We start from the raw sequence: 23,844 nt of genomic DNA, 5'->3' as shown, positions 1-23,844 counted from the left end.
CCATAGGAGACTCATTTTATTTATAAGTTTCATTATAAATTCCCCTTTTCTGCAGAAAATAGCACAGGGTACTTCAAATAATGTGTTTTATGACACCTCCTCTAATACAGACGAGTGCAAAACGTAAACAAATAGCTTTTATTTAATTGAAAGTGGGGTTTTTTTAACAGGATACATCGAAGAACATGAGATAAATAATATCCACATCACAAGAGTTTTAAATCCCTGCTCCCCTCCGTGGCATCAGCTTGCACAGGTTGACATTCCATTAAAATGCTGTTCCAATAACAACTGCTTGGAGAAAATTTGAGACCACCCACGTGTCAATCCCAAATTAGGTTTGGCATCACTCCGTTTAATTAATGCATGTTGATTTACCCCTTCATTTCCAAGCCTATTTTTAAAAATTCATGGAATACTGACGCCTAATATTTTCTTAATGACAGACCACTTCCTCCTCCCTCCCCCTCCCCAGTGCTGATTTTTCTCAGGAATGTTGGTTATGGTGAAGAATTAAGATAAAATCTACACTTTTTATTTTTAGAAGTCCATGGCAGAGCATTGCTGGAACCAGCAAGGAAAAGGGTTTAGAAGAACTGAACTCAGCAGCAGGATCCCAGATGCCAATGTATGGTTTATCCTTTGGGATAACATCATTGCTCCAGAGCTTAAACCTGTTAAAATATAAACAGACTGAGGTAAATCTGTGTCAAAAATTAGTTTTTCTTTACGTTTTAGCTCAACAGCAATCTCTGTTCTCTTTTCAAGATGAAACATTATCCACAAATGTAATTTATATTCATTTGTTTATTAAACTATAGTGGTCATTTAGTGGAGTAGGATTTTGGATCTCACCTTTCCCAAGGGTGTCTTCTTCAAGAGGGTTTTGACTATTTTTTTGCAAAACAAACTATGAATATAAATATAAAAATGCTCTCTTTTCTATGAATAATAAGTTATTTATGAGAGCAGAGGCTGCACCCTGGCCCACCCAGCACAGCCATGGGACAGGGCTGAAACCCCTGTCCAGGGCAGATTTAGGGCCACATTATGTGTGAGAACTTTGACTTTCCCAAGAAATCTTATTCCTGTGTGCTTCCCTGAGCTCTGCATGCCAGGGCAGTGGAGACCTGCACTAAAAATAAGGTGTGGAGCAAAACACTCTCTCCTCTAATGAATGACAGAATATCAGAGACAAATTTATAGGCGCCAGCACCAAAAAGCACCAGGAGGGAGGACACCTATGGCAAGGGACAATCTGGGAATCTGTTGTGCTTAGAGGCACAGATTTCTTCTTATGCAACAGCATTCAGAGGGGAAAAAAAAAAATTCTCTCACTTACTCGATATTTTTGGAATCCTAATTTCCTCACTGCTGCTGCCATCGCCACCATCGCTGACGGTTCGTATCTCGATGAGATAATCTTCTTCAAACGGGACCAGAAGTTCAGCTGAAGTGTTGTTTGTCTCCAGGATATGGGCTTTGCTCTGCCTGTTCTGTCTGTACAGAATCTAAGCAGAAAGGGATTGGAAAACAAGAGTTATTTCATTTAATTTTAAGTTTTAATGTTTTTTTTTCGTGGGGTACTGAGACACTTTTCTGTCGTGTCCCAAAGATTTCTGAGCACTCTCAGCATCCTGCAGGGTGTTAACAGCAATTTAAACAGGGGAAAAAATTCTGCAGGATTTTGGGGTGGGTATCACAGCAGGTGGTTTCCTAGAACCCAAGGATAATCAAAGAATTCTGCACTGAAACCAAACTTTAAAATAAATTTGTATTTCCTTTAAAAGTAGATTTATGGGAAGGTTTTTTGGTTCATACATAGATCTTTGTGTGAGTATCTTTCAGTCTCTTTTCTAAAGGTACATTTATGAACTGCCAGAGAGTGAGAATGTTTAAATGTGGTTTATGACTGCCTTTAATGCTTCAAAGACTATTCTCTATTTCTTATATATTTGTGAAACTCCTTCCCTGGAGATATGAAAGCAAGAAACTTTAGGTAAGTAAGATTACAAGAGGACAAGAGAAATACAGGATTGGGGACAGAAAATCCTTCTGTTGGGATAAAGTCCTACTCTGAATGAATATTTGTACAAACATCAGCCAACCATCCCAATAAATCCAGAAAAATCAGTGTTCCAGGTAATGAACACTCACTTTCCACCATCTCTGTAACTGTATTGTAACCAAAATATCTGACTGATGAGATAAAGAAATCACTTACTTTGTAGCCCAACACCTCAGACTCATTCTCCATTGTTTTCACATGCTCCCAGTTCAGGCAGATTTTGGAATTTGTCAGCTTCCAGGCGATGTTCGCTGGAGGTTGACTTGGTGCTTTAAAAAAAGAAATAAAAAGGATTATGATAATAACGAGATAAACTGAGTATTAATTTTCATAGTGTAGCTGAATGAGCTGCTGATATGGAGTAGCAAATGCTTGGGTGATTCCAACCTAAAAGAGCAAAAAACCATTTTCCAGTCCATCATTGCTCTGGTATTAGTCAGAATAAAGATCTATTCATAGCACAGAACCTCTTACTGTGAGGCTTCATTTGCAAAATTAGGCACAGCCTGACAGTGTCTGACAGTTCAAGTTATATTTGAGAGATTTTGTGGAAGGAAAATGTTATTTCCCTCTGTATTTCCATGTCCTAGAGGATGTTTTGCTGTCTGGATCTCAGAAAAAGCTAAAACTGAGAGCAAACTACAGACGCCAAGATTTCCATCAGCCAGGACAGGTTACAAAGAGCTGCACATGAAAGTCTCCATGTGATCCACCATGAAACATTGTAGGATTTTAGAAATTCTCAGCACAATAGGCTGAGAGCAGCTTTTTTCAAAGGCTTTTTATGCCTAAGTGCGAGGACTTTGAAAATTTGCCTACAAGTGACTGGAATTGAATCCCGTGTGAACATGTGAGGGTGGAGCTGAGCCTTTGAACTGAGCTCGGATTTAGGCCAACACGTTCTCTCCTGATCCATGGCACATCCTCCCAGGCCTGCTGGCTGGTGGCACAGGAAAGGAGGATTGAAACAGAGCGGAAAAATGAGGAGAGAGCTGGAGAAATACATTCCAGCCCCGATTCTAAATTGTTTAACTCTAGGATCCTCCTCTTCCCCGTGGTGTGTTGGTGAGTGATGGATGCCACTTGGAAGGAACAGTTGATTTGGTGATAATTTCTTTCATTTCTCACAGAGATAAAACAAATGGATGGGTGCTGCTGTTTCATATCCATCTGCCTTGTAGTTTTGGAGAAGTTTAATCCATCCCTCTGGTAGGGAACGAGGTGTTGGTGGATCTCCCAGGTGAATATCCAGGGATGTCCTTCCATCAGCCACACTGTCAGTGTTGGGAAAGATTAATTTCTTTATGAAGACATTTGTCTACTCTCACATACATCAAACTTATTTAAATATGGCTTGAAAGCACTTTGTTGCTTTCAGGAAACATTTTATATATGGAATTTGATAACAAAATAGTCACAAGAGGCAAAGGATGTCAAATACTTCATTGGCTGTGCACTCTGAAGAGGTTTGAAATCACTCAAAAATGGGTGAATTACAGCTTTGACCAAAGCTTTTTGACATAGAAACTTAAAGCTATGTTAATTCATGATCTTGGGGCTGAAAAAGCACCACAGGAGGATTTGCAAAACAAAATTATCTGGGGTTTTTTCCAGCCGGAAACCAGAATAAATGGTAAGAGCACTTTCCCAAATCCATAGGAATATCTGCTAGCAAAACCAAGCAGTTCCAGGTCTAAGATTGGCAGATCATTTCCTCAATGAATTCCTTGTAATTAATGCTGTCAAAAATAATAGAAATCCCAAATATCTGCTTAAGTTTATTGAGGTGCTGGTGTTATTGTCATGGTTTAGGTAACACTTGGCTTTGTTGCTGTACTGTGCTGAGGTATATCCATGCAAGTATTTCCAGTATCTATATGTAATATTGATATATTTCATGTGTATATGTATCTATTTTTAAGGGAAAAAGAAGAGGAAGATGAAAAAATAAAAGGAAGAGGAAGAGGAAGTTGAATGGAAAAGGAAGGGGGAAGGAAAAGGAATGGGAAGAGGGAAGAGGAAGTGGAATTTCTGCAATCCATGCCATACAAGTAAAGAACCAGAAGAGTACAGATCTTTATGGAGCCATGTCCATGGTTTGAGGACCTCAGTTCCACCTCCCTAAGTACTTTTAACTGAAACCAGGATGTCACCTTAGACCTTACATTGATCTTAGAGAAGAACACTTCAATCAGAATTGCACCTCTTTGGCGGAAGGATCATTTCAGCTCTGCTGAGTCCCTGCAATAATGGGATGAGCAGAAGGCTGCAGGAATGCTGGATGCTGAGCAGGAAGACAGAGCTATTACTTTGGAGCTCCATCTCCTGCTCCAGATGCACATTGTTTATATTCTCTTGACATATTATCTCTTCTCTTATTGCAAGTGCTTGCATCTTCCACAGACAGAGCTTGAAATTTTAATCTATATATTTAAATATTAAAAAGGTTATTTTGACTTTAATTTTTAAATGAACCATTAGTACAATCCTGAATTTGACAGAAGATAAAGTAGATGTAAAACAAAAGCAAATTTATTCCTTCTGTGTTTTGTCATTTGACTGCCATGTCTTTAACTTGTCTTTCATTCAGATGCACATAGGAATAGAGGGAAGAATTCCCAGAGATGAATCTATTTTCTGTTGAAAAATGGACTGTGATGAAAGTCATGGAATCACAGAATGGTTTGGGTTGGAATAGCACTTAAATTTAATTTCATTCAACCCCCTGCCATGGTCACAGACACCTTCCACCATCCCAGGTTTTTCCAAACCTTGTCCAGCCTGGTCTTGGACAATTCCAATGATGGGTCCTGTTTGAGCCCTTCAAAAATATCTTCTCTGGCTTTATTTTTGATTGTTTTATTTACAATAAATATCAGTTGTGTGGTAATTAAAAAAATCAATTAACTCATTCTACAAGTTGTTCCTATCTTGCACTTGGAGCAATGGCATGGAACAGAATATAGAAAAGAGGAAAATTGGTGAAACTCAGGAGAAATATTTCCCTTTTATGCTAAAGGGCTGATCAATAATTTACTGGGAAAATAGAGTCCAAGGAAAACAAAACAGCAGAAGGTTTTACTTTTACTATTAATTAAAAAAAAAAAAAACATAAAAACTAAACTAAATTGGATTTATAGCAATGTATCCCTTATGCTGAGCTCTGCAGTGCAAAGTATTTGGTGCCTTCAACATCTTCCTTTAAAATCCCCAAACCAACACAGCCTCACCCCAGAATCTCTTGTCTGACCTGTGGGACTTCCCTCCTTTATTGGCTCTGCATCTCTGGAATCCCCTGAAAACAAGGGGGCTGCTCTTCCAGGGCAAACTGAAATCCTGCCTCATGGGCACTGATTTAGGACCAGAGGAGGTTTCTCAGTCACAGATTTTGTTGTCTGACTCATGAAGAAATTTGGGATTTAGTTTTCCTTGCTGTTGAAGCCTTTGGCAGCGATGGGTCATGGGGAATGTGCCTGTCCCAGCTGGGAATTTGGGACCCTTGTGGGGATACTATGGGACAGAGAGAGAGAAAAGGCAAACATTTCTCACAGCGGTTTGTGAGAACTTTCAAGGAGTTGTAAGGGTGTGATAACTTGTTAAGTAGACACAATCTACAGGTGGTGTTTTTCTACTTCGTCTTTCTGTTCTTCTCAATTCATACAACTCCCTGGAATTGTATGAAAAAGGTGTTTTTGTTGACTAACCAATCAAATAGAATCTATCGTATCACTCTATAAAACCGTGTGGTTCTCTTGAATAAAACCTTCTTTTGCTCTTCCTACAATACTGCCTCCCACCTGTTCCTGTGTCATTCTCAGCAGAAAAGTGACACCCTTGTTGTGCCAAATCCAATACTTACGGGATTTTTTGGTGGTGACATTCACGGGGGTGCTGGAGGGCCCTGTCCCCGCAGTGTTGTAGGCTCGGACTGCTGCAAAATACACCGTGTTAGCTCTCAGGCCCGTGATGTTTTTGGCTGTCACATTCCCACTGACTCTGACCTTCCCAGCTGTGCTTTCCTTGGGATCATCTATCCAATATAAAACCTAAAAAGCGAGAACAAAGAACAGGCGATTCATTGTGTTCCAGCAATTAGAGGCTTGGCTGGGAAGCAGACATGCTGACAAGGAAGATTTCGAGGAATACAGGATTTTTTTTGTACTCCAATCTAGCAGGATGTAAACCCAGGCATGAATATTTATAGAGAAGCAATAACATTTCAGAGACTGAATCCCAATTAAGGAACTAAATGAAATCCTTATATTTACAGATGTCCAGAAGGAAACCTTTGATAAGGTAAGGAATGATAAAAGCTTTGTTGGTTTTATGGGTGAACACAATGAAAGAAAACCTTAAGAGATACAAAAGAGCATTTATCTCAATCATCTCAAAGGTTTTTAATTATTTTGTATCCTGGCTCTAGTTTTGATTCAGTGACACCTACTTAGACTTGCTATTTTTTTTTATTGAGTAATTGATTTAGGAAGGTTTTTGGACTGTACATGACCCTTACTACCTTCATTTATACATCGCAATGATAGCACAGAATTTAAAGTGTTTTTGACTTGTTTTCCTCTTATCTTCAAATAAATAAATTGCTTCACTATGCAAGTAAAATGACCAGGAATGATATCTGACACTACTTAATCCTAAAATCATGAAATCATTTAGGTTGGAAAATATCTTTAAGCCCAACCATTAACTCAGCAATGCCAAGGCCAGCACTAAACCATGTCCCCAAGTGCTGCATCCACACAGCTTTTAAATCCCTGCAGGGATAGGGACTCCTCCACTGCCCTCTTCAAATGTTTGAGTTAATGGTTGGACCTGATGGTCTTAAAGGTCTTTTCCAACTTAAATGATTGTATTAAGAGAAGGGAGAAGTTAAAAGCCTTTCAATGCACCACAGCACAAGCTCTTGGTAGTGCTGGAGGACATTTATCCTGCCCTGCTCTGTCAGCAGTGCCATGTGTGCCTGTCCCCAGATCTGAGCACAGAAAATCTGTGACAGAGCTGCAGTTCTGGGCTGCAAACCCTCCTGATTATCTCAGGTGGCTTGCTGCTAATGAGAGCCAGGGGAAGAGCTCCACGCTCTTGGAAGCAGCAGTTTGTTAATTGGGAGGAACCAGGAGGTCAAAAAGATTCTGGATAGGAAAGGGACAACTTCAAGGTGTCAGAGCCCCTCAGTCTGTGGCCCAGCACCTCGCCTCGTGGCCCAGCCCCTCACCTCGTAGCCCGGTCTCTCATCTCATCACCTAGCCCCTCACCTCGTAGCCCACCCCCTCACCTCATCACCCAGCCCCTCACCTCGTAGCCCAGCACCCTGCCCGTGTGCCGGTTCCAGGGGATGGGCCGCCAGGACACCTCCACCACCGCCGCCGACACGCTCAGCGCCGAGGTGCCCGCCGGGGCCATCTGTGGCTCTGGGACAGGGAGAACAGAGCTGCTGGGTCATGCTGTGACCACAGGGACAGTGCAAGGGGAGGGGAAACAGCAGGAAGAGCCCCTGGTGTAACCACGAGGTTTGCTCTCCACTTATGGTGGGATGTCAGCAAAACCTGTTCTCAGAATTGTCCGTTCCCCATCTGCTGGAGCAGACTTTCAGAGATCAGCCACACTGAGTGGTCTGAGGAACCAAACCCTCTGAGAGCAACACCTTTGAGTGTCTCCCAGTTTTCCCAACACACTCAGCAGGAGCACCTTGGGGACAAATGAGTTGAAAGAGGCCCTCTGCTGAAAATCATTCTGAAGATTTGCCCCTTGCTATTTTTAGTTCAGATTCCCATGTCTTGCCTCACATCTGTTATAAACATCCAATGAGCAGGTTTGAGCAGGGCCCTTAAACACCCTATGACATCTGCCTGACCATATCTCACCTATTGCTGCTACACACCCATTCCCACTAAGAGCAACTCGTGTTACCATCCTCTCCTGAGTAGACGATGGAAATGGAGCTCAGGGTCCCTTCTCCCTCGTTGTTGTAGACACCAACTTTGACCTCGAAAGGAGACAGGGGTGTGATGCTCTCGTTCCTATAAATGTATTTGCTGGATTCCACCGAGGCCACCACAGCTTTGGTCCAGGTTGTTGAACCAAGGGGACGGAACATGACGACGTAGCCAAAGCCTTCCCCATTCTGGAGCTCTTCGGACACCGGCTGTGGTGACAAGGCAGTCAATAAAGGTTTGCATATATCCACAGTTTTAATTGAATCTTCAGTCCCTGACTGTATTTTAGTGCTATTGATTTAGTTGGCTGTGCCTTGGAGAAGATAATAATGTTTACCCCATCCGTCAATGTAATATTGAAATAAAAATCAAAATAATAAATCTATCGTGGCAATCAATTTAGAAACAAAAGATCTGATCAGCTCCATTAAAGTTGTCTCTTTCAGGCATGAAGTCCACAAAATTAAAAGCATTTCACTCAGTACAAGTTGTAGCTTGTAGATTTTTTCCTTTCCCCAAAGGGGCATAGGAATGCTAATTTTAAATAAATGATTTTAAAGGAAAAAAAGAGCTGGGAAGGAACAAATGTATACAAAGAAATGTGTGTCAGTTGTATAATTGCCTGCCTCTGAGTACAGTACTGATGTATTTTTTTCAGCAAGGAGAAAGCCTCGAGTGCATGAACATATTCTTATTTAAGTTCTCAGAACAGAAATGTTCCTGCAAGTCAACATGGCAAAATTAATGTTTCTATTAATAAAATCTCATGTCAAGATACGTATGAAAGGCTCAAACTGAAAAGGCAATTACAGCAACACCGTGTCCAGCATGAAGTTTGGTTTTTCATGGGATAAAAATACTTCCACGTTCTCAAAGCAAGAGGATGTTTATGAAATAAAATCAGGATTAAATGGAGAAAGGAAGTGTTTCTCAGTAAAACTGCATTTATATAAGAGGCTTGCATCAAAGAAAGGGGCATGGAAAAGCAGGCATGGAAAATGGTGCAAAAAGACAGAAAAAGGGTCAGGACCTGAGTCCTGGCCCCAACATCTTCTGCAAACTCCTGGGAGCACCAACAGTGTGAGATGATAGGGAAAATCTGGAAGCACTTCAGAACACTTCAGGGCACTTATGTTATTTTTATCATAAATTCCTTCTAATTCCAATAACAAAAATACTGATAATAAGCCTGCCCTGGCATCTGTAACACGTGTCTGTCCTTCAGCGTCTTACCAACACCAATATTCCCCTTTCCATCTCTTTGCCAGCCCTGAGAGAGTTAAATGTGAGGGATGATGCCTCACTGGGGATTTATAGGAGTTCAAGCTACTTTCTAGAGCATTTAATTTGTTTTTGAGGCTTCTGTGACCTCAGATTTAATCAAGACATTTAGTGAGCTCATCACAGAAAGCCGCAGAGTTGTGTTCAGTGTTGTTTGCTGGCCATAATTAGGATTTCTTCTGATTGTTTTCGGGACACACTACGGAGTCCAACAGGATAATTTGATTGAGATCTCTCAGGTTGTTTTCTATTTTCTTCTGCTCCCAAAGAGGAGAAAATGAAACAAAAGAGTGAAAGGTGCAGATGGAGGAAAACTTAGTCCAGGGAAAGTGGAATTTCACTCTGTTTGCAGCACAGGGAGGGGAAAACATCAGCAATGTTATTTATCTAGTGGGGATTTTTTAAAATTTCTTTTGATCTGATTTTTCACTTTTTTGACCAGGCAGCTACCCCATCACTTCGCAGGCTTTGCCAGAGGCTGCCTGCCTTCATCCCAGTGCCTGTGGGAAGCTGCTGGGAGGCTGGAAAAGGAGGCTCCTTCCCACAGCACTCACTTTCTACTCTCTGAAATGACCTGCACTCACCCTTTGCAACTTGTCTGGCATTAACTGCTCTGGAAATGTGTATTCTCTGCTCTCGCTGGAGTGCTGCAGAATTAAAGGGCTCATCTCCTTTAACGCATAATAGGATATGTCTTGTCAGCACAGTGTTCCAGAATGGAAAACATGTAAACAAAAGTAGGAAAAATGTAAATGCAGAAAATGGCCAAGCAGATTAGTGTGTTAAGCACCTCCTGTACAATGGAGATAAGAGGGTTATGCAGACTTCTAAACATCTTTACAACATGCCTCTTAAACTGTTTATTTTCACAAATTGTTCCCTGTAACACAGAAAACTTGCTGTATATCTTACAGGCTGTTTGCTCTCCACATCCAGGGTGAAATCCAGGCTCGACCAAAGCCGGCGACCAAAAGCCTTTGGATTTCAGCAGGGCTGTGGTTTCACCCACAGATTTATCCCTGTTGGACATCTGAGGTTTAATGAGTTCAGAATTACCTCCCATGTGATGACCAGCTCGGAGCGGCTCCCTCCCTCCCCCGCCGATGGTCGTGGGTGCCACCACAGGAACTGGAGGAGAAAAGGGGTTGGTGTTTGCAGCTGCTTGCCCAAGGCTCAGCCCTGGGGCGAGCCCTGTTTAGTGTCCTTATGGCTAATCTGGGCCTCAGGAAGTTCACAGCTGGCACTAATTTGGGTGGGAGTGTGGATCTGGGCAGGCTGGATCCATGGGCTGGGACCAGGGGTGTGAGGCTCAACAAGGTGATGTGCAGGGTCCTGTTCTTGGGTCATAAACCATAAACCACATAAACCATTGACAACAGCCCCGTGGAGGACTTCAAGATGAGGGAAGAGTGGCTGGAAAGAGGTCCAGCACAAAAGGACCTGGGGGTGCTGGTGACAGCAGCTGAAGACGAGGCCAGGTGTGCCCAGTGGGGAGGAAGGCCAAGGTCACCTGGCCTGGATCAGCAGAGGTGTGGCCACAGGAGCAGGGCAGTGATTGTTCCTGTGCTGAGGCCACACCTCGGGTGCTGTGTCCAGCTCTGGACAAAGCTGTGGTCAGCCAAATGTTGGACTCAGTGATCCTGGAGGTCTTTCCAAGGGGGTGATCAGAGCATTTCCTACCTCACCTGCAGCCCCTCAACAATGGAACAGGGATTACATTGCACAGCGGCCCATTTGAAATGAATTGAAATGATGTTTACACGTTTTCTAAGGCTGAAGCCATAGATGAATTTGATACATGAGTACCCTGGTTCAAAAAATTAATTAAAGAACCGGGAGCATCAAGTATCTGACATTATTATGCCTCATCAACTAATTGGCAAAATGATGTTCCATTCAGACTGTAGCTGCAACACTACTGATTTATTAATTATGCATTTGTTCAGTAAACATGTTGTTGGAGCAATATATTAATTTTTTTAATTGGTCGTATGCTTATCTTAGTGAATTCAGAACTCACAAATTGCTTTTCTCCTTCTCCCAAGACTGTAAGTTCAAAAGTTGGTTGATGAGAGTTGGATTTCTCCAGCATTCCACAGGTGTGTGGCATCAGAGGTGGAGGACTGAGATCAGGGAACTTTGTTGAGGTTGAAGGTGGAGAGGCAAAGACAATATCAGCATTTCCTGCCTCTTGCTTTATATTTCATCTTTAAGGTCCCTTCCAACCCAACCCATTCTATGGTTCCATGATCTCATGTTCTTTTTCAGCTGCTGGAGAAGTATAAGAGAGGAGGACATCCCTGGAATAGGCAGAGTCAGGAACCCTCTACAGGACATTTGGTGGTACCATCTTCAAATCTTATTTTCAGATATTTCAATATTGTTTTGTCATTGGCTTCATTCAGCTCTCACTGTCTGAAAAACTGATGTGTAGGGTGAGAAATAGGAAGGATGTTTGCCTCTCAGAAGCCTTTTTTTCAGAGATTTTGGGCAATTTTTGCCAAATCTTCTTGTCCTTCCCATTGACAAAGGCATTAACCCAGCTTCAGAGGTGGCAATAAAAGCAACAGTCCTTAAAGTTCACAGAAACTGATGCTAGCCCATAATATATTTTATATTAAATATAATAAAATATATGAATTTTATAGAATTTCCAGATTCTAGTCCATATATAAATAAATATATATAATTAAATATATTAATTATATATAATTTCCAGATTCTACTCCATAATAAATATCTGATTTCATCCTCTAGAAATGGGAGGAATTTCAGAATAATTTTGCTGTGCAGCCATAAGAGTGAGTCTAAGAGCAAACAGCCTGGGCTCTCCTGCAGGGTTTCACAGGGCTGTTCATTTTTGTCACTCACAATCAATGTCTTTGGGCACATCAGAGGCAAACGATCTCAGACTGACAAGAACTGCATGGAGACAGCAAAACAAACTTTCAAGCCTGGTGTTTCGCTGTTTCATGAACCAAGTGATGCTCAATTAGCTCATGTGTTAAATGTGTTTGGTACTTGCTACATTTGCAAGGGGAGAATTTTGTGCTGCAGCTCAGCAGAGCCTCAACTGGGTCAGAGTTGAGAAACAGATGAAAATTTACAGCTGAGTGCACCAACAGAGGCTCAATTAATTCTCAGCTCCATTTTAATGAAATGAACAGTGGCTCATTTGCATTCACAAATCTACTAATGCTCAGATTTTAGCTGGCAAAATAGTTATTACAACAGCTCAAATTCACCCTTTCCTGGCCAGGTATTTGCTGTCCACACTGCCCTGCTGATTTCAGGTTCCTCTTCTGACTAAAAAAATTATTAAAACTGATATTTTCCACTTCACTGCAACATTTTCAGACAGGGATTTACAGCAGTGAAGGAGTTAAGCAGCTAAAACCTGAAGTGAGTCTTTCTGTCCCTTTTGTAAAACTTCAGAGCTACACTGTACAGAAATAATCTTCCTTGTGTTATTGCCATGATAAATAACAATAATTTTATTGTTTCTTTCTCCTCATTGCCCCAGTCTTGTGAATCCCTCTAATAAATAAATAAATAAAAGCTTTAAAAGATGAAAGCTTTCACTGCCTGTCTAGTTTTGAATATCCCACTTTACAAAGCCCCACGGTAGTAACAGCCACAAAAACCTTCGCAAGATTAATTTGGTCTTTGTGATCAATCATCTAATGGAGAATATTCATTTGAGATACTCTGCTGGGAAATTTAAAAAATCTGACCTCCTCTGGAAGGTACTGGGGTTGGAACTAGATGGTCTTTAAGGTCCCTACCAATCCAAACCTTCTGGGACTCTATTCCCAGAAACAAATTGATTCCACATTCTAAAAGAAATGTGTTTTCTTCTGTATAATGTACAATACTGTATTTTGAGTTCTGTCCTGAAATGCAGCTTGCCAAACTTCAGAGCTTGGCAAATGAGATAAACAGAGAAGAGAAAGTGGATTGTAAAAGCTGCTTCCATTTTACTACTTTCCATCCCATAAACACTGATTTTATAGGTGGGAGACAGTTGATAAGCAGGGAGCTGGGAGGAACATAAAACAAACCAAAGGTTTGGGCTGCAAATAAATTGTACCAAACTGAGCAGGTCAAAGGACTGACAGTGTTGGTCACCCAAGAATGAGGCAGCTTCCCCTGAGGTGCCAAGTCCCAGAAGATAAGTGAGTAAAGGTCAGACAGACAGACAGAAAGGATTCCACTCTGGAGTCAGTAGAAGCTGTTGGTTTCACTGGGCTTTGGATGCTGTCATTTATTTCATCCAATATCCAAAGTTAAAATTATCCTGTTCCTCCTGATGCTCAGATATCAAACACCTCTGCAGCCAAGGGACATTCAGAGAGTGAAGTTATCATTTCATGTGCAAGTCCCCGAGCAGGATAAAAACTTGGATTTAATTGGGAGAACAAAAATTGTTCTCCCCAATTGCTTGAGTGAAAGGCTGGTTGGGACACATCAAAGGGAGGAAGATAGGCTAATTCCAGCTTTTATCATGGAATGCCAGGATGGTTTGGGTTGGAAGGGACCTTAAACCCATGCAGTCCCACCACCTTCCACTATCCTGATGCCTTGTGCAGGCTGCCCTAGAGCAGAGGCTGGGCAGAGTTACAGAATAAAGCAGGGATTTATTCAAAGGATCTCCTCCATGGATCCACCTTGGGCAGCACAAGAGCCCAGCCAGGGCTGCACCCAAAATGAACCAAAATGGCTCCAAACTGGACAACCAGTCACAACCAGTCTCTCTTTTATAAGTTCTGCTCCATTTGCATCTTGCAGTTCATTGTCCCATTCCAGCTTTAGCCCCTGCAGTCCCACCCTGCTTGTTTTTCTCTCTCCAGCCCACGGGGTTTGTGCCCTTGGGCTGAGATTTGGATCATTTGTCCTTGGTGCCCAGCTGGAGCAGGAATTGTTTTGTCTCCCTGCTCTGTGCACAGAGCTCACCATGCCCTGATATGAAGCTCAGACCCGCACACTAAAGCAGCACAGAATGTGAAAAATAGAAAAGCTGAAACCTGAGGCATCAATCCCAGGTTACTCCAAGTCCCATCCAGCAACGCGTTCTTGTGGAACACGTTGGATCCCTGCCCGTGGAATTGGGTAAATAACCCTGTAGGAATGAGTGGCTCTGCTGCAGTGAAATTCCCAGAGTTGGGAGCTGGAAAAGCCTGGCAGGAAGCAGGGCCTCACCTGCTGCTTTGGTTTTCAGGAGAGCTGAAGGCCTGCTGGGCTCCCCAATCCCAACGCTGTTGCTGGCAACCACGCGGAACTCGTACTCAACCCAGGGGCTTAAATCCACCACGGTGGCCTTGTGAGTCCTGCCATTAATGACCTCGGGAGCTGAAGGCAAACATGACACCAGCAATGGGTTTTTTGAGGTAATTAATATTACACACTAAATAAGAATTCCAAGGCAAGTCCCGAACTGCTCACCTGTGGCGACCGCCTGCCATCCCACTGAGAAGGGAGTCCTGGTCTGGACACTGTAGATCTGCACTGGGCTGTTGTTATCTGCTCCAGGCTTCCAGGATAACCCAGCAGTTGTGCTAGAAACATGTTCAACTTTAACATCTTCTGGTGGACCTGGAGGGCCTGACACGATCAGCATTTTAAGAGGAAAGTATTGGGAAGAGAAGATTCACCGCTGGAATGGGTTGGGCAACTCTTACTTTCTCAAGTCAGAGGAATTATTCATGAAGCTGCAGTGTCATAAAAGCTGCACAATCCCTAAATGATGGCTCCATGCCTGGATTACATTTTTATGACTCAGGAAAATTAATGTCTTGGTGTCGCTAACATGAAAACTACAAACAAAGGAATGATTTCTTCTTTGTGTCTGACAAAGAAAGGCACCCAGTGTTGTCTTTTGTTGAACCATTGAACAGTCTGAGAATTCCTACTGAATTCAATCAAAACTGAGGTTCAGAAGGAATGCAGGATGGTGCACTACATAGATTTCTGATTTCTCCTAGGGTTTACAGACCTGCTCCCATGACAGCATTTCCTCACTGCTGGCAGTAAAAAGCTGAGTTAGGAAATATTATTTCGCATTATCTGAAAATAGGGGAAAGGAATGAGTTATTTTGATTTTCTCAGCCTGCACAGTGACCCAGAGATGCCTGAAGGAAACAAAAACACTGCTGAAATTAAAGGATTTCCCTCTCATCTGTGTATCACAAAATTTTGTGCCAAAGACACCGGGCCAGAACTGCAGAGGTTCCCCTGGGCTGGCTGAACACCAGGACCATTCTGGCCACAATTTTGGGGCCAAGAGTAAAAGAAAGAGAACATTTCACTACTGAGATGTGGAATTGACATCTCGGGAGCTATTTAAACAGCAGCTGATGTTAAGAATTCCTAATTCCTCTAGAAGATAAGTGTGTCTCCCTTACAGACATACCTCTCACAATTATATCTGCTGCTGCAGATTGACTGTCTAGAGAAGTTTGCACCATGCACACATATTTCCCAGAATGATGCAGCTGAATATTTCTTATCATCAAATCCCCGGCAGATTCCTGGAGAGATTAAAAAAAAAAAAAAAAGTAAACTAATCACTCACAACATGCTTTCCATACTGGGCATTTTTATAAATTGCTCAATATTAATACAAAATTCAGCTTTTAAATTAAAATATTCATAGCTATCATCAGTTTCTTTCATGGGGACATTTTTATTATGGCTTCACAAATAACTCAAGCGCCTTTATGAAATTTAGGGAAGAAAAATAAATGTTTGCAGCCCTTGTAAAGAAACAGTGATTTGCCAGGCACACAAACAGCGAGGGAGGAATTATGATAAACATTCGTGTAGTGTAAAGACTGTGGCAAAGAGTTTCATGAAGGAGTTTGGGAAACTCACCCTCCCAATCCTTTCAAAGTGATGGATTCCTCTGCTCAAATCAATCCTCTGGCCATTGAATGACCACGAGAAGCCCACATCTAGGGAGGGGTCGTGGGACACCTGGCATGGCAGGACAATGCTCTCTCCAACTGTTGCATCTGTGTCAGAGGGGGGAATAGTGATCACAGTTCTTTCTGAGGAGACAAAAAAATTACATGATTTTAATTAAAATTCTTATAAAATAGTTATTGAAGGAGGTTTGTAACATTCAGGAAATTATTTCAAACTGGCCCAAATGTTCTGTAATAAAGGGAATTCTCTCTAATATGGAGATGATTTTTGACCACACCTATGGCAGTACCACAGCCACATTGTGTGCCTGAGAGTGAGCAGATGTGAGAGGAACACTCTAAATTAGTTTATATTTATATTAGGAACACCCTAAATTATACTACTTCATAAAGCTCATAATCAATAGTTATGATTTCAGTCAAAAACTACAGACTTCTCTTAAAAATGTGCTCATGGTTCTCCAAACTTGAAGAATTCTCCTGGCCAAAAACTGCAGCAAAAGCAAAATTGCTGCTCATCTCCGCTTACTTCAGACATTGACATCCTTAATCTGTATTAATGTCAGTGGCACTTTACTCCACAGCACTGCTCAAGTTACAGCTTCAAAGATGTTCCCAGGCAGGAAAATTATTTATTTGATCATTTTTAACCCATTACATCGAGACCCAAACTTGCAGCTCTTATGAAGGGAAGCATCAGCTCACTGAAGGTGAAAGAAATGGGTTTATATGGCTGCACTTTTGTTGATATGACTGGCAGACAGATTAGAGATAACAACCACTTTGTTGTAAGCAATTCCCTTGAATAAAGCTTTTGTGCATGCAAGTGTTATAAAGTGGTGAGAATTTAGACACATGTAGAAAATGAGAGCAGAATCACTTCAACAATATTAATATGATCTGAAAATAATGTGAGAGGAGGAGAAGGAAATGTGCACGAGCTGGGTTAGTTCAATGCTCATCACAGCTTAGCTCCAGAATTTAGGTGGTTCTTAAATCACAGAATTCTGGAAAGGTTTGGGTTGGAAAGGACCTTAAATCCCATCCAGTGCCACCCCTGCCATGGCAGGGACACCTCCCACTGTCCCAGGGTGCTCCAAGCCCCAGCGTCCAACCTGGCCTTGGACACTGCTGTTATCATAAGAAATCTCCTTTATTCTTGGCCTGAAGCTGTTTACCTCCACCAAATAAATCTTGAAAATTGTCCTTTTGGGACTTACACTGGCTGCTGGGCATGAGGTGTGTTTTTTAGTAGTGATAACAAAAAATAAATGAATTTATTATGGTATTCCCATCCTCTTGCACCTCTTGTTGTATCCTCCTCATCCCCACTAATGCAGAATGTTCACCTGGGTGATATTTTTTACTTCTTTTATGGGCTTGTCTTCAAAACTTTTATCTCAAATACTTTTAAAAGCTTCTTAAAAGCTCTTGGTTCTGCCTTATCCATCTATCTTGCTTAGCAACAGCAAACATGCATTATATGGCAAATCCCATTCCAGAGGAGAAAAGAGGGGAGATGTGAGTGCTGGAGGTGTAATAAAGACTTCTCCCACAAAGAATAAACAACTCAATGAGCAGCAATAAACTTAATTTGCACATTAGCTGTGCTTTCCCAAGTTCTGACATTTCAGTTGAAAATAATGCTGAAGCAATGAGGCCTATAATTGAACAGCCCAAACTTCTCCAGAGGGGAAACAAAAACAAATGTTCCCTGCAAACAAGATCATTTTTATACCATGTTGTTACTTGGTGTTTTAATAAACTTCATAAATGCCAAACAAAATAGGGGTGGTTTTTTTTTTCATGTTTTAATGGGATTTTCCCATATTGCTACAATATATGGGACATGTGAAAGGGGAGGGAACCTTGATGAGGTCAGAGCTGCAGAAACGCTGAAGTTCTTGGTGCTTTCATTGCTGCAGCCCCATCTCAAGTCACACTCTGGGCTGCATCAGTGCTAACTGCTCTGTCAGAAGGTGAATATTAAAACGATTTTTGCCAGATCCAAAGTTAAGGAGGAGCTCACGCTGCAGGATACAGCACCATCCTGATGCTGCTGAAAAGAAGGATATTAAAATAAAATAGTTACAAAATCAGAGAAGCTTGGGTTGGAAGGGGTTTTTGAAGCTCATCTCAGTCCACAAGAGAAGGAAATACTGAAATACCTTTCACAATCAGGTTCCCTGAGTTTCTGGCAGTTCCAAACTGGTTTGTGGCTACACAAGTGTAAACCCCAGCGTCCACCCTGGAGATGTTGGAGATCCTGAGGCTGCCATCCTCCAGGAGCACCAACCCTGGGGAAAAAACAAACAAAATGGAACCACGGAATCCCAGAATGGCTTGGTTTGGATGGATCTTAAAGCTCATGCCACCCCTGCCATGGACAGGACAGGGACACCTTGCACCATCCCAGGTGGCTCCAAGCCCTGTGCAACCTGGCCTTGGAACTTCCAGGGATGGGGAATCCACAGCTTTCCTGGACCACAATACAAAAATAGAAGTGAAAAAGACTTCTGGCAGAGGAATAGTAACAGAAATGCAGTGCTACTTTTAATATTTGAATATTTAATATTTAAATATTTTCATGATGATTTTTCTCTTCTACAGCAAGCTGTTAACCAATTTTCACCTCTTCTGCTTATTAACTTCTATATTAGAAATGTTTTATTGGCAAACTGGGGTTGGTCATTCACTTCTCCAGGTGACTTTCTTACAGCAAAATCTGGAATCTCAAGAAAAAATCAAAAGACTCAACTTGCTACTTACTTGTGTTCTATTTTACCATGGTTTTGGTTTTGTTGGGTTTTTTTGGATTTTTTTTTCACAGATGCCAGTGCTCCTAAGCCAAGCTAAGGTTGTGTGTGAGCCCAGCTGCCCATGGAGTTCTGTCAGGATTATTAAAAGATATTATCAGATTGGCTGAGATGCTCAAATGCCACCTCACAAGCCAAATCAAACCCCTCACTGTCTCACAGGGCCCTCAAACCACCCTGGAGTCACTGAGTTGTTCAGATCAGTTTGCAGAGAATTGGGGAAATTGCATTTAATGGTAGTTTCAGGATCACTCCTGGCTTTTACGGACAAAATTAATTTTTAAGCTTGTTCATATTTTAGTTTTTCATGTTACTGAGATGCTTTGGGATGTAAGTCAGGACAAGGATTGGATGTGATTTCCTGGGATAAGCTGTCACTGTGCCTGGCACCCTTCTGCTGTCACATACAAGGGCAGGACTTCAGGATTTGGGGGATTTTCTACAGAATCACACAGAACACATATCCAAAAGTAGAGTATTTTCAAATCACAGCTGAATTAGCAATGAACTTCAGCACAGAAAATATTTTTCTTTCACATTTTGGGGGTTTTCCCCCCCAGTTCTTCAACATCCACCTGGTAAATGTGGAACTTGAACAATTTTTTTTTCTGAATTTAGAAGAAATTTAAGACATGAAGGTGCTGGAAGTGTCATAAAAATGGGGTCAGGGTCTCTGTGTGCACCTCCTCTGGCCACTAAGCTCAGTCCTCAACAGGCATCAGAGAATCTGCACCCAATGCCACATTTCCTTACACTCAAAAAAATTCAGTGGAAGCCACAACTCCACAGGAAACCAGGCTCCATTCACTCACAGCAGCACTGCATCATTTTTTATATCCCTCATTTAATTGACATTTAACTCTAATACAAGTCTCCTTTCATAAAACAGAAAATACCTAATTCATGCATCACAGCTTGGGTATTTAATATTTATTACTAACAACATAAGATTGGGTGATGTACTGAATTATTAAAGGAAATGAACAATCACAAGAGCAGAAGTTGGAGCTGGCAGCAGCATCAGAACCATTAAACACACAAAAAAAACCCCATCACAGTGTGTTTCTGTTTCCCATTCTGGCATTTATACATTTGTAACTGCAAGTGGAACACACATCAGACCTTGTCCTGCTCCTGTAACTCCCTCCAACAGCTCAGCTGGGAAGGGGAAGCACTAAACTCAGATTTCTGGTGATCTTCTGGCTTATATCCCCCTAATTCCATGTGTCCCACCCTCATCTGACCTTTCCCTGTGGGAATTCATAAAATTAGAGGGAAAATGAAAATTAAAATTAAGCAGATATTAACAAAGATCTGCTCCTGAGCAGGGCAGGGTGGATTTGGGACCAGGACAAGCAGAGGTGTCCCTGTGCTGCTGGGAGGGGAAGGGATTGGGGCTGGAGCGAAAAATCTTTGTTTCCTTGGCAATAATCACCAGGTGCTGCAGCAGCTCTGGGTTTGCCACTCGTGGTGCAGTGAGGGAATTAGTTCAGGTTTAATAATCCATCATTTTGACCAGGAACTGAGCAAAATAGGAGGAGGCAAAGTCCCCTCCTCAATACAGAGATGTGTCAGCTGAATGGGATTGTTTGGATAAGGAAGGGGGAATGAAGTTGTGACAGGGAGGGTGAGGTTGGGTTTTTGGGAAAGGTTCATCCCCAGAGGGTGCTGGCACTGCCCAGGCTGCCCAGGGAATGGGCACAGCCCTGAGACTGCCAGAGTATCCAAGAGTCTTTGGAAAACCCTCCCAGGGATGCCAGGTGGGATTTGGGGTGTCTGTGCAGGGCCAGGAGCCAGATCTTGGCACCTGGGGCAGTTTCTGATCCTTGTGGGTCCCTTCCAGCTGAGGATATTCCAGGATTCTGTGATCCCATGGACTGAGCTGGCGTCATGTCGCAGACATCTTTTTATGAAAAATCCTTTTTTTTAGGATCCTTCCTCCTGAGAAGCTGAGAGGCCTCAGGAACAAAATGTAAACAATGGTTATCTGCTGCTGTGGAATGCAACAGGTGCATCTGTGATTGGCCCGTGTTGGTTGTTTCTAATTAATGGCCAATCACAGCCCAGCTGGCTCGGGCAGAGAGTCTGAGCCACCAACCTTTGTTATCATTCCTTTCTATTCTTAGCTTAGCTAACCTTCTGGTGAAACCTTTTCTTCTATTCTTTTAGTATAGTTTTAATGTAATATCTATCATAAAATAATAAATCAGCCTTCTAAACCATGGAGTCAGATCCTCGTCCCTTCCCTCATCCTGAGACCCCTGTGAACACAGTGTCACAGCTGTGCATCAACACAGGAGCCCTGGATCCTCTCCCTCACACACCTCTGACTGTGCCAAAGGCAGCTTTGAGCATGAAGAAACATTTCCAAGCATTCCCCTTCTGCCTCTGCAATATTTTTTTGCAGTAATGATGCTTTTCTTCCCATCAGCTTGCACCAACCACCAGAAAAACTGCTGGTGATAAAACAGGGGATGCAACTGGGTGGCTGGGTAACATATGGTGTTCATCAAACAGTATCCAAAGAGATTCCAGTGTGAATCAGCAAATGCTCATAAATTGGGCACCTGAATAATAATTCACAACAAGCCACCTCAGTGTCTTTCTCTCCATCAAATATTGATGACCTGTTACTTTTACTGCAGTTGCACCTTAAAGCTCTTAGGTGCAAATTAAAATCCAGAAGTGGCATAAAGCAAAAAAACTAAAAAAAATACAATCTCCAACCCCAAATGCTTCAGTGTAGGTAAATACACAGGAAAACCAGTCAGTAAAATACAGAATAGCAAAGGGGAGAAGCTTTGAAAGCTCCATATTGGCCCCTGTGGATTCTGGTTACAGCTTTTCCACTGAAGTTTGGTCATGCCTCAGATTTTTCATCCCTGTATTCTTCATGATGAATTGAGACCTTGATAATTCCCATCTCTCTCATTTAGCCACTAAGAGGGGTTTGTACCCACTCAGGAGCTGACAGTGTCACGTTTGATCTGAAGAAATGCTGCTCTGAAACAATATTTCAATGGCTGGGCAGGCTGAGGATGGGATGGCTCTTTTAGTGGATCAAAAAGGAGCTTAGCAGAGAGAAAATCTGCTCAATAAAAGCTCCTGAGTTGTTTGAAACAGGTCACGCTACCTAACAACAATTAGAGCGAGCAGTAAATAAGACACTCAGGCAGAATTTGTGTAACAGCACAAAGAACTCCAGTGTAATTAGTTTAGTGGGGAAAGGAATGAAAAAAAATGTTTAAAAAAAGTGAGAAATTTCCAGCTGTCCTGAGGTCTGTGTCAGGAGAGGGATGGGCGGGCAGAGCACAGCAGAAAATCAAGATGATGCATTTCAAATGCAAGAAGAAAAACAACAAATGTGAAATGCTGCCCCAGGTGCCAAGAACAGCAAAGTTGCCCTAAACTCCCTCAGAGCCCGGACTGTGTGCCCTGGGTGGGTTCAGAGGGGCTGCACTTTGTCCTCTCCCATTCCTCTCCCAAATCAGGGAGCTGTGATGCAGAAGGCCATGGGAATATTGTCTTTAATGGGCTTTGCATCAAGCTCTGACAAATGGTTTAAAAAGAAGCTGTGAAAGGCACGTCTCACCTGCTGGAAACCATTCCTTTTCACAACATTTGAGGCTGTGTGAAGGCTATAGATAATAATTCTTAGCAGCTGCATCACAAGACAAGGTAATTCCAAGCGCTGTGACGAGACAGAAAAGTTTAACTTGTCCAAGACAATGCAAGCAGAATATTCTGTCTGCCAGGAGAACTGGACTTCTCTCAATAAGTAAATAAGTGCCTGTCAAGGGCCCAAAAGCACAAGATGTGAAGCAGATCTGATAAATGCAGAGCTGTGAAAGAAGGAGGAGAAGGAAGAACTCAGGACCCAGATGAATTCATAAAGCTCTGAGGCACCAAGGGATTGCTTAAGCCCAGCCTAACTCTAGGCTGGCATTTCTGATTTACAAAGTGCTTAAATCCTGATCAGAGTCCTGCTTTCTCCTGTGCTCCTGCCTGGTGCTACCTCAGGGTGAGCAGCTCAATTAATCCAAGCTGCTGGGAGCAAAAGAAGAGATGAAAATCCACTTGTGACTATTCATGCAAAGTTCCTTCACACCAGGGCGAGTTGGGAATACACAGGAATATTATTCCATATGGAATTGTGGAATGGTTTGGGTTGGAAGGGACCTTAAAGATCATCCAGTTCCATGGGCAGGGACACCTCTCACTGTCCCAGGGTGTTCCAAGCCCTGTCCAGCCTGGCCTTGGGCACTGCCAGGGATCCAGGGGCAGCCCCAGCTGCTCTGGGCACCTGTGCCAGCATTTTGTCACCAGCAATGTAAAATATTTCTTCCTTATTCCTAATCTAACCTGACCCTCTTTTACTTTAAACCCATCAGATATAAATATTGAAATTCCCCTCTGAGTGATTCCATCACGAGATGAGCACCATGAGCAGGCAGGGAAAACAAACAGCTTCCCCGGGATCTGCTGGAGCCAGAGCTCCGTGTGATGTTCAAAAAGAAGAGTTTGCAAAGTTTGTGCAGAAGCCAGAGGCTGTGGGGAAGAGGTGAGAGCTCATTAAAATTGTCACACATACTTTTTTAAGTAAAGAACTTGAGAAATCAAGCAGGGATGATAGGTACAGCTTTTAATTAACCAGGCCAAACAAACCATCTCCGAGCGCGTTGTCTCGTGTGAACAAAAGATTGTTGATGGCCATTTGCTTTGATCTTAAGAGCATGAAAGAATAATATGTATTTAACAAGGCTGATGGAAGAAATAAAATCTGAGAAAAGAAAGAAGTGTCAAGTCAT

The 23,844-nt window shown here is 42.3% G+C and overlaps 1 protein-coding gene across 1 annotated transcript in view; it reads right to left on the bottom strand.

The window, feature by feature from the left end:
* Positions 1-540: 540 nt before the first annotated feature.
* The window catches only part of CNTN6 (contactin 6), a 78,179-nt gene continuing 54,875 nt past the window's right edge, over positions 541-23,844 (bottom strand). Inside the window, 13 exon segments of the mRNA XM_030956667.1 lie at positions 541-674; positions 1,343-1,511; positions 2,225-2,337; positions 5,928-6,114; positions 7,376-7,491; positions 7,991-8,225; positions 10,354-10,389; positions 10,391-10,425; positions 14,497-14,646; positions 14,740-14,898; positions 15,707-15,824; positions 16,168-16,343; positions 18,389-18,517. Coding sequence (XP_030812527.1) covers positions 541-674; positions 1,343-1,511; positions 2,225-2,337; positions 5,928-6,114; positions 7,376-7,491; positions 7,991-8,225; positions 10,354-10,389; positions 10,391-10,425; positions 14,497-14,646; positions 14,740-14,898; positions 15,707-15,824; positions 16,168-16,343; positions 18,389-18,517 — 1,757 coding nt within the window.

This window comes from Camarhynchus parvulus, chromosome 12 (assembly GCF_901933205.1).
Source record: "Camarhynchus parvulus chromosome 12, STF_HiC, whole genome shotgun sequence".
Taxonomy (NCBI): Eukaryota; Metazoa; Chordata; class Aves; order Passeriformes; family Thraupidae; genus Camarhynchus; species Camarhynchus parvulus.
This window is presented reverse-complemented; position numbering and strand designations above follow the sequence as displayed.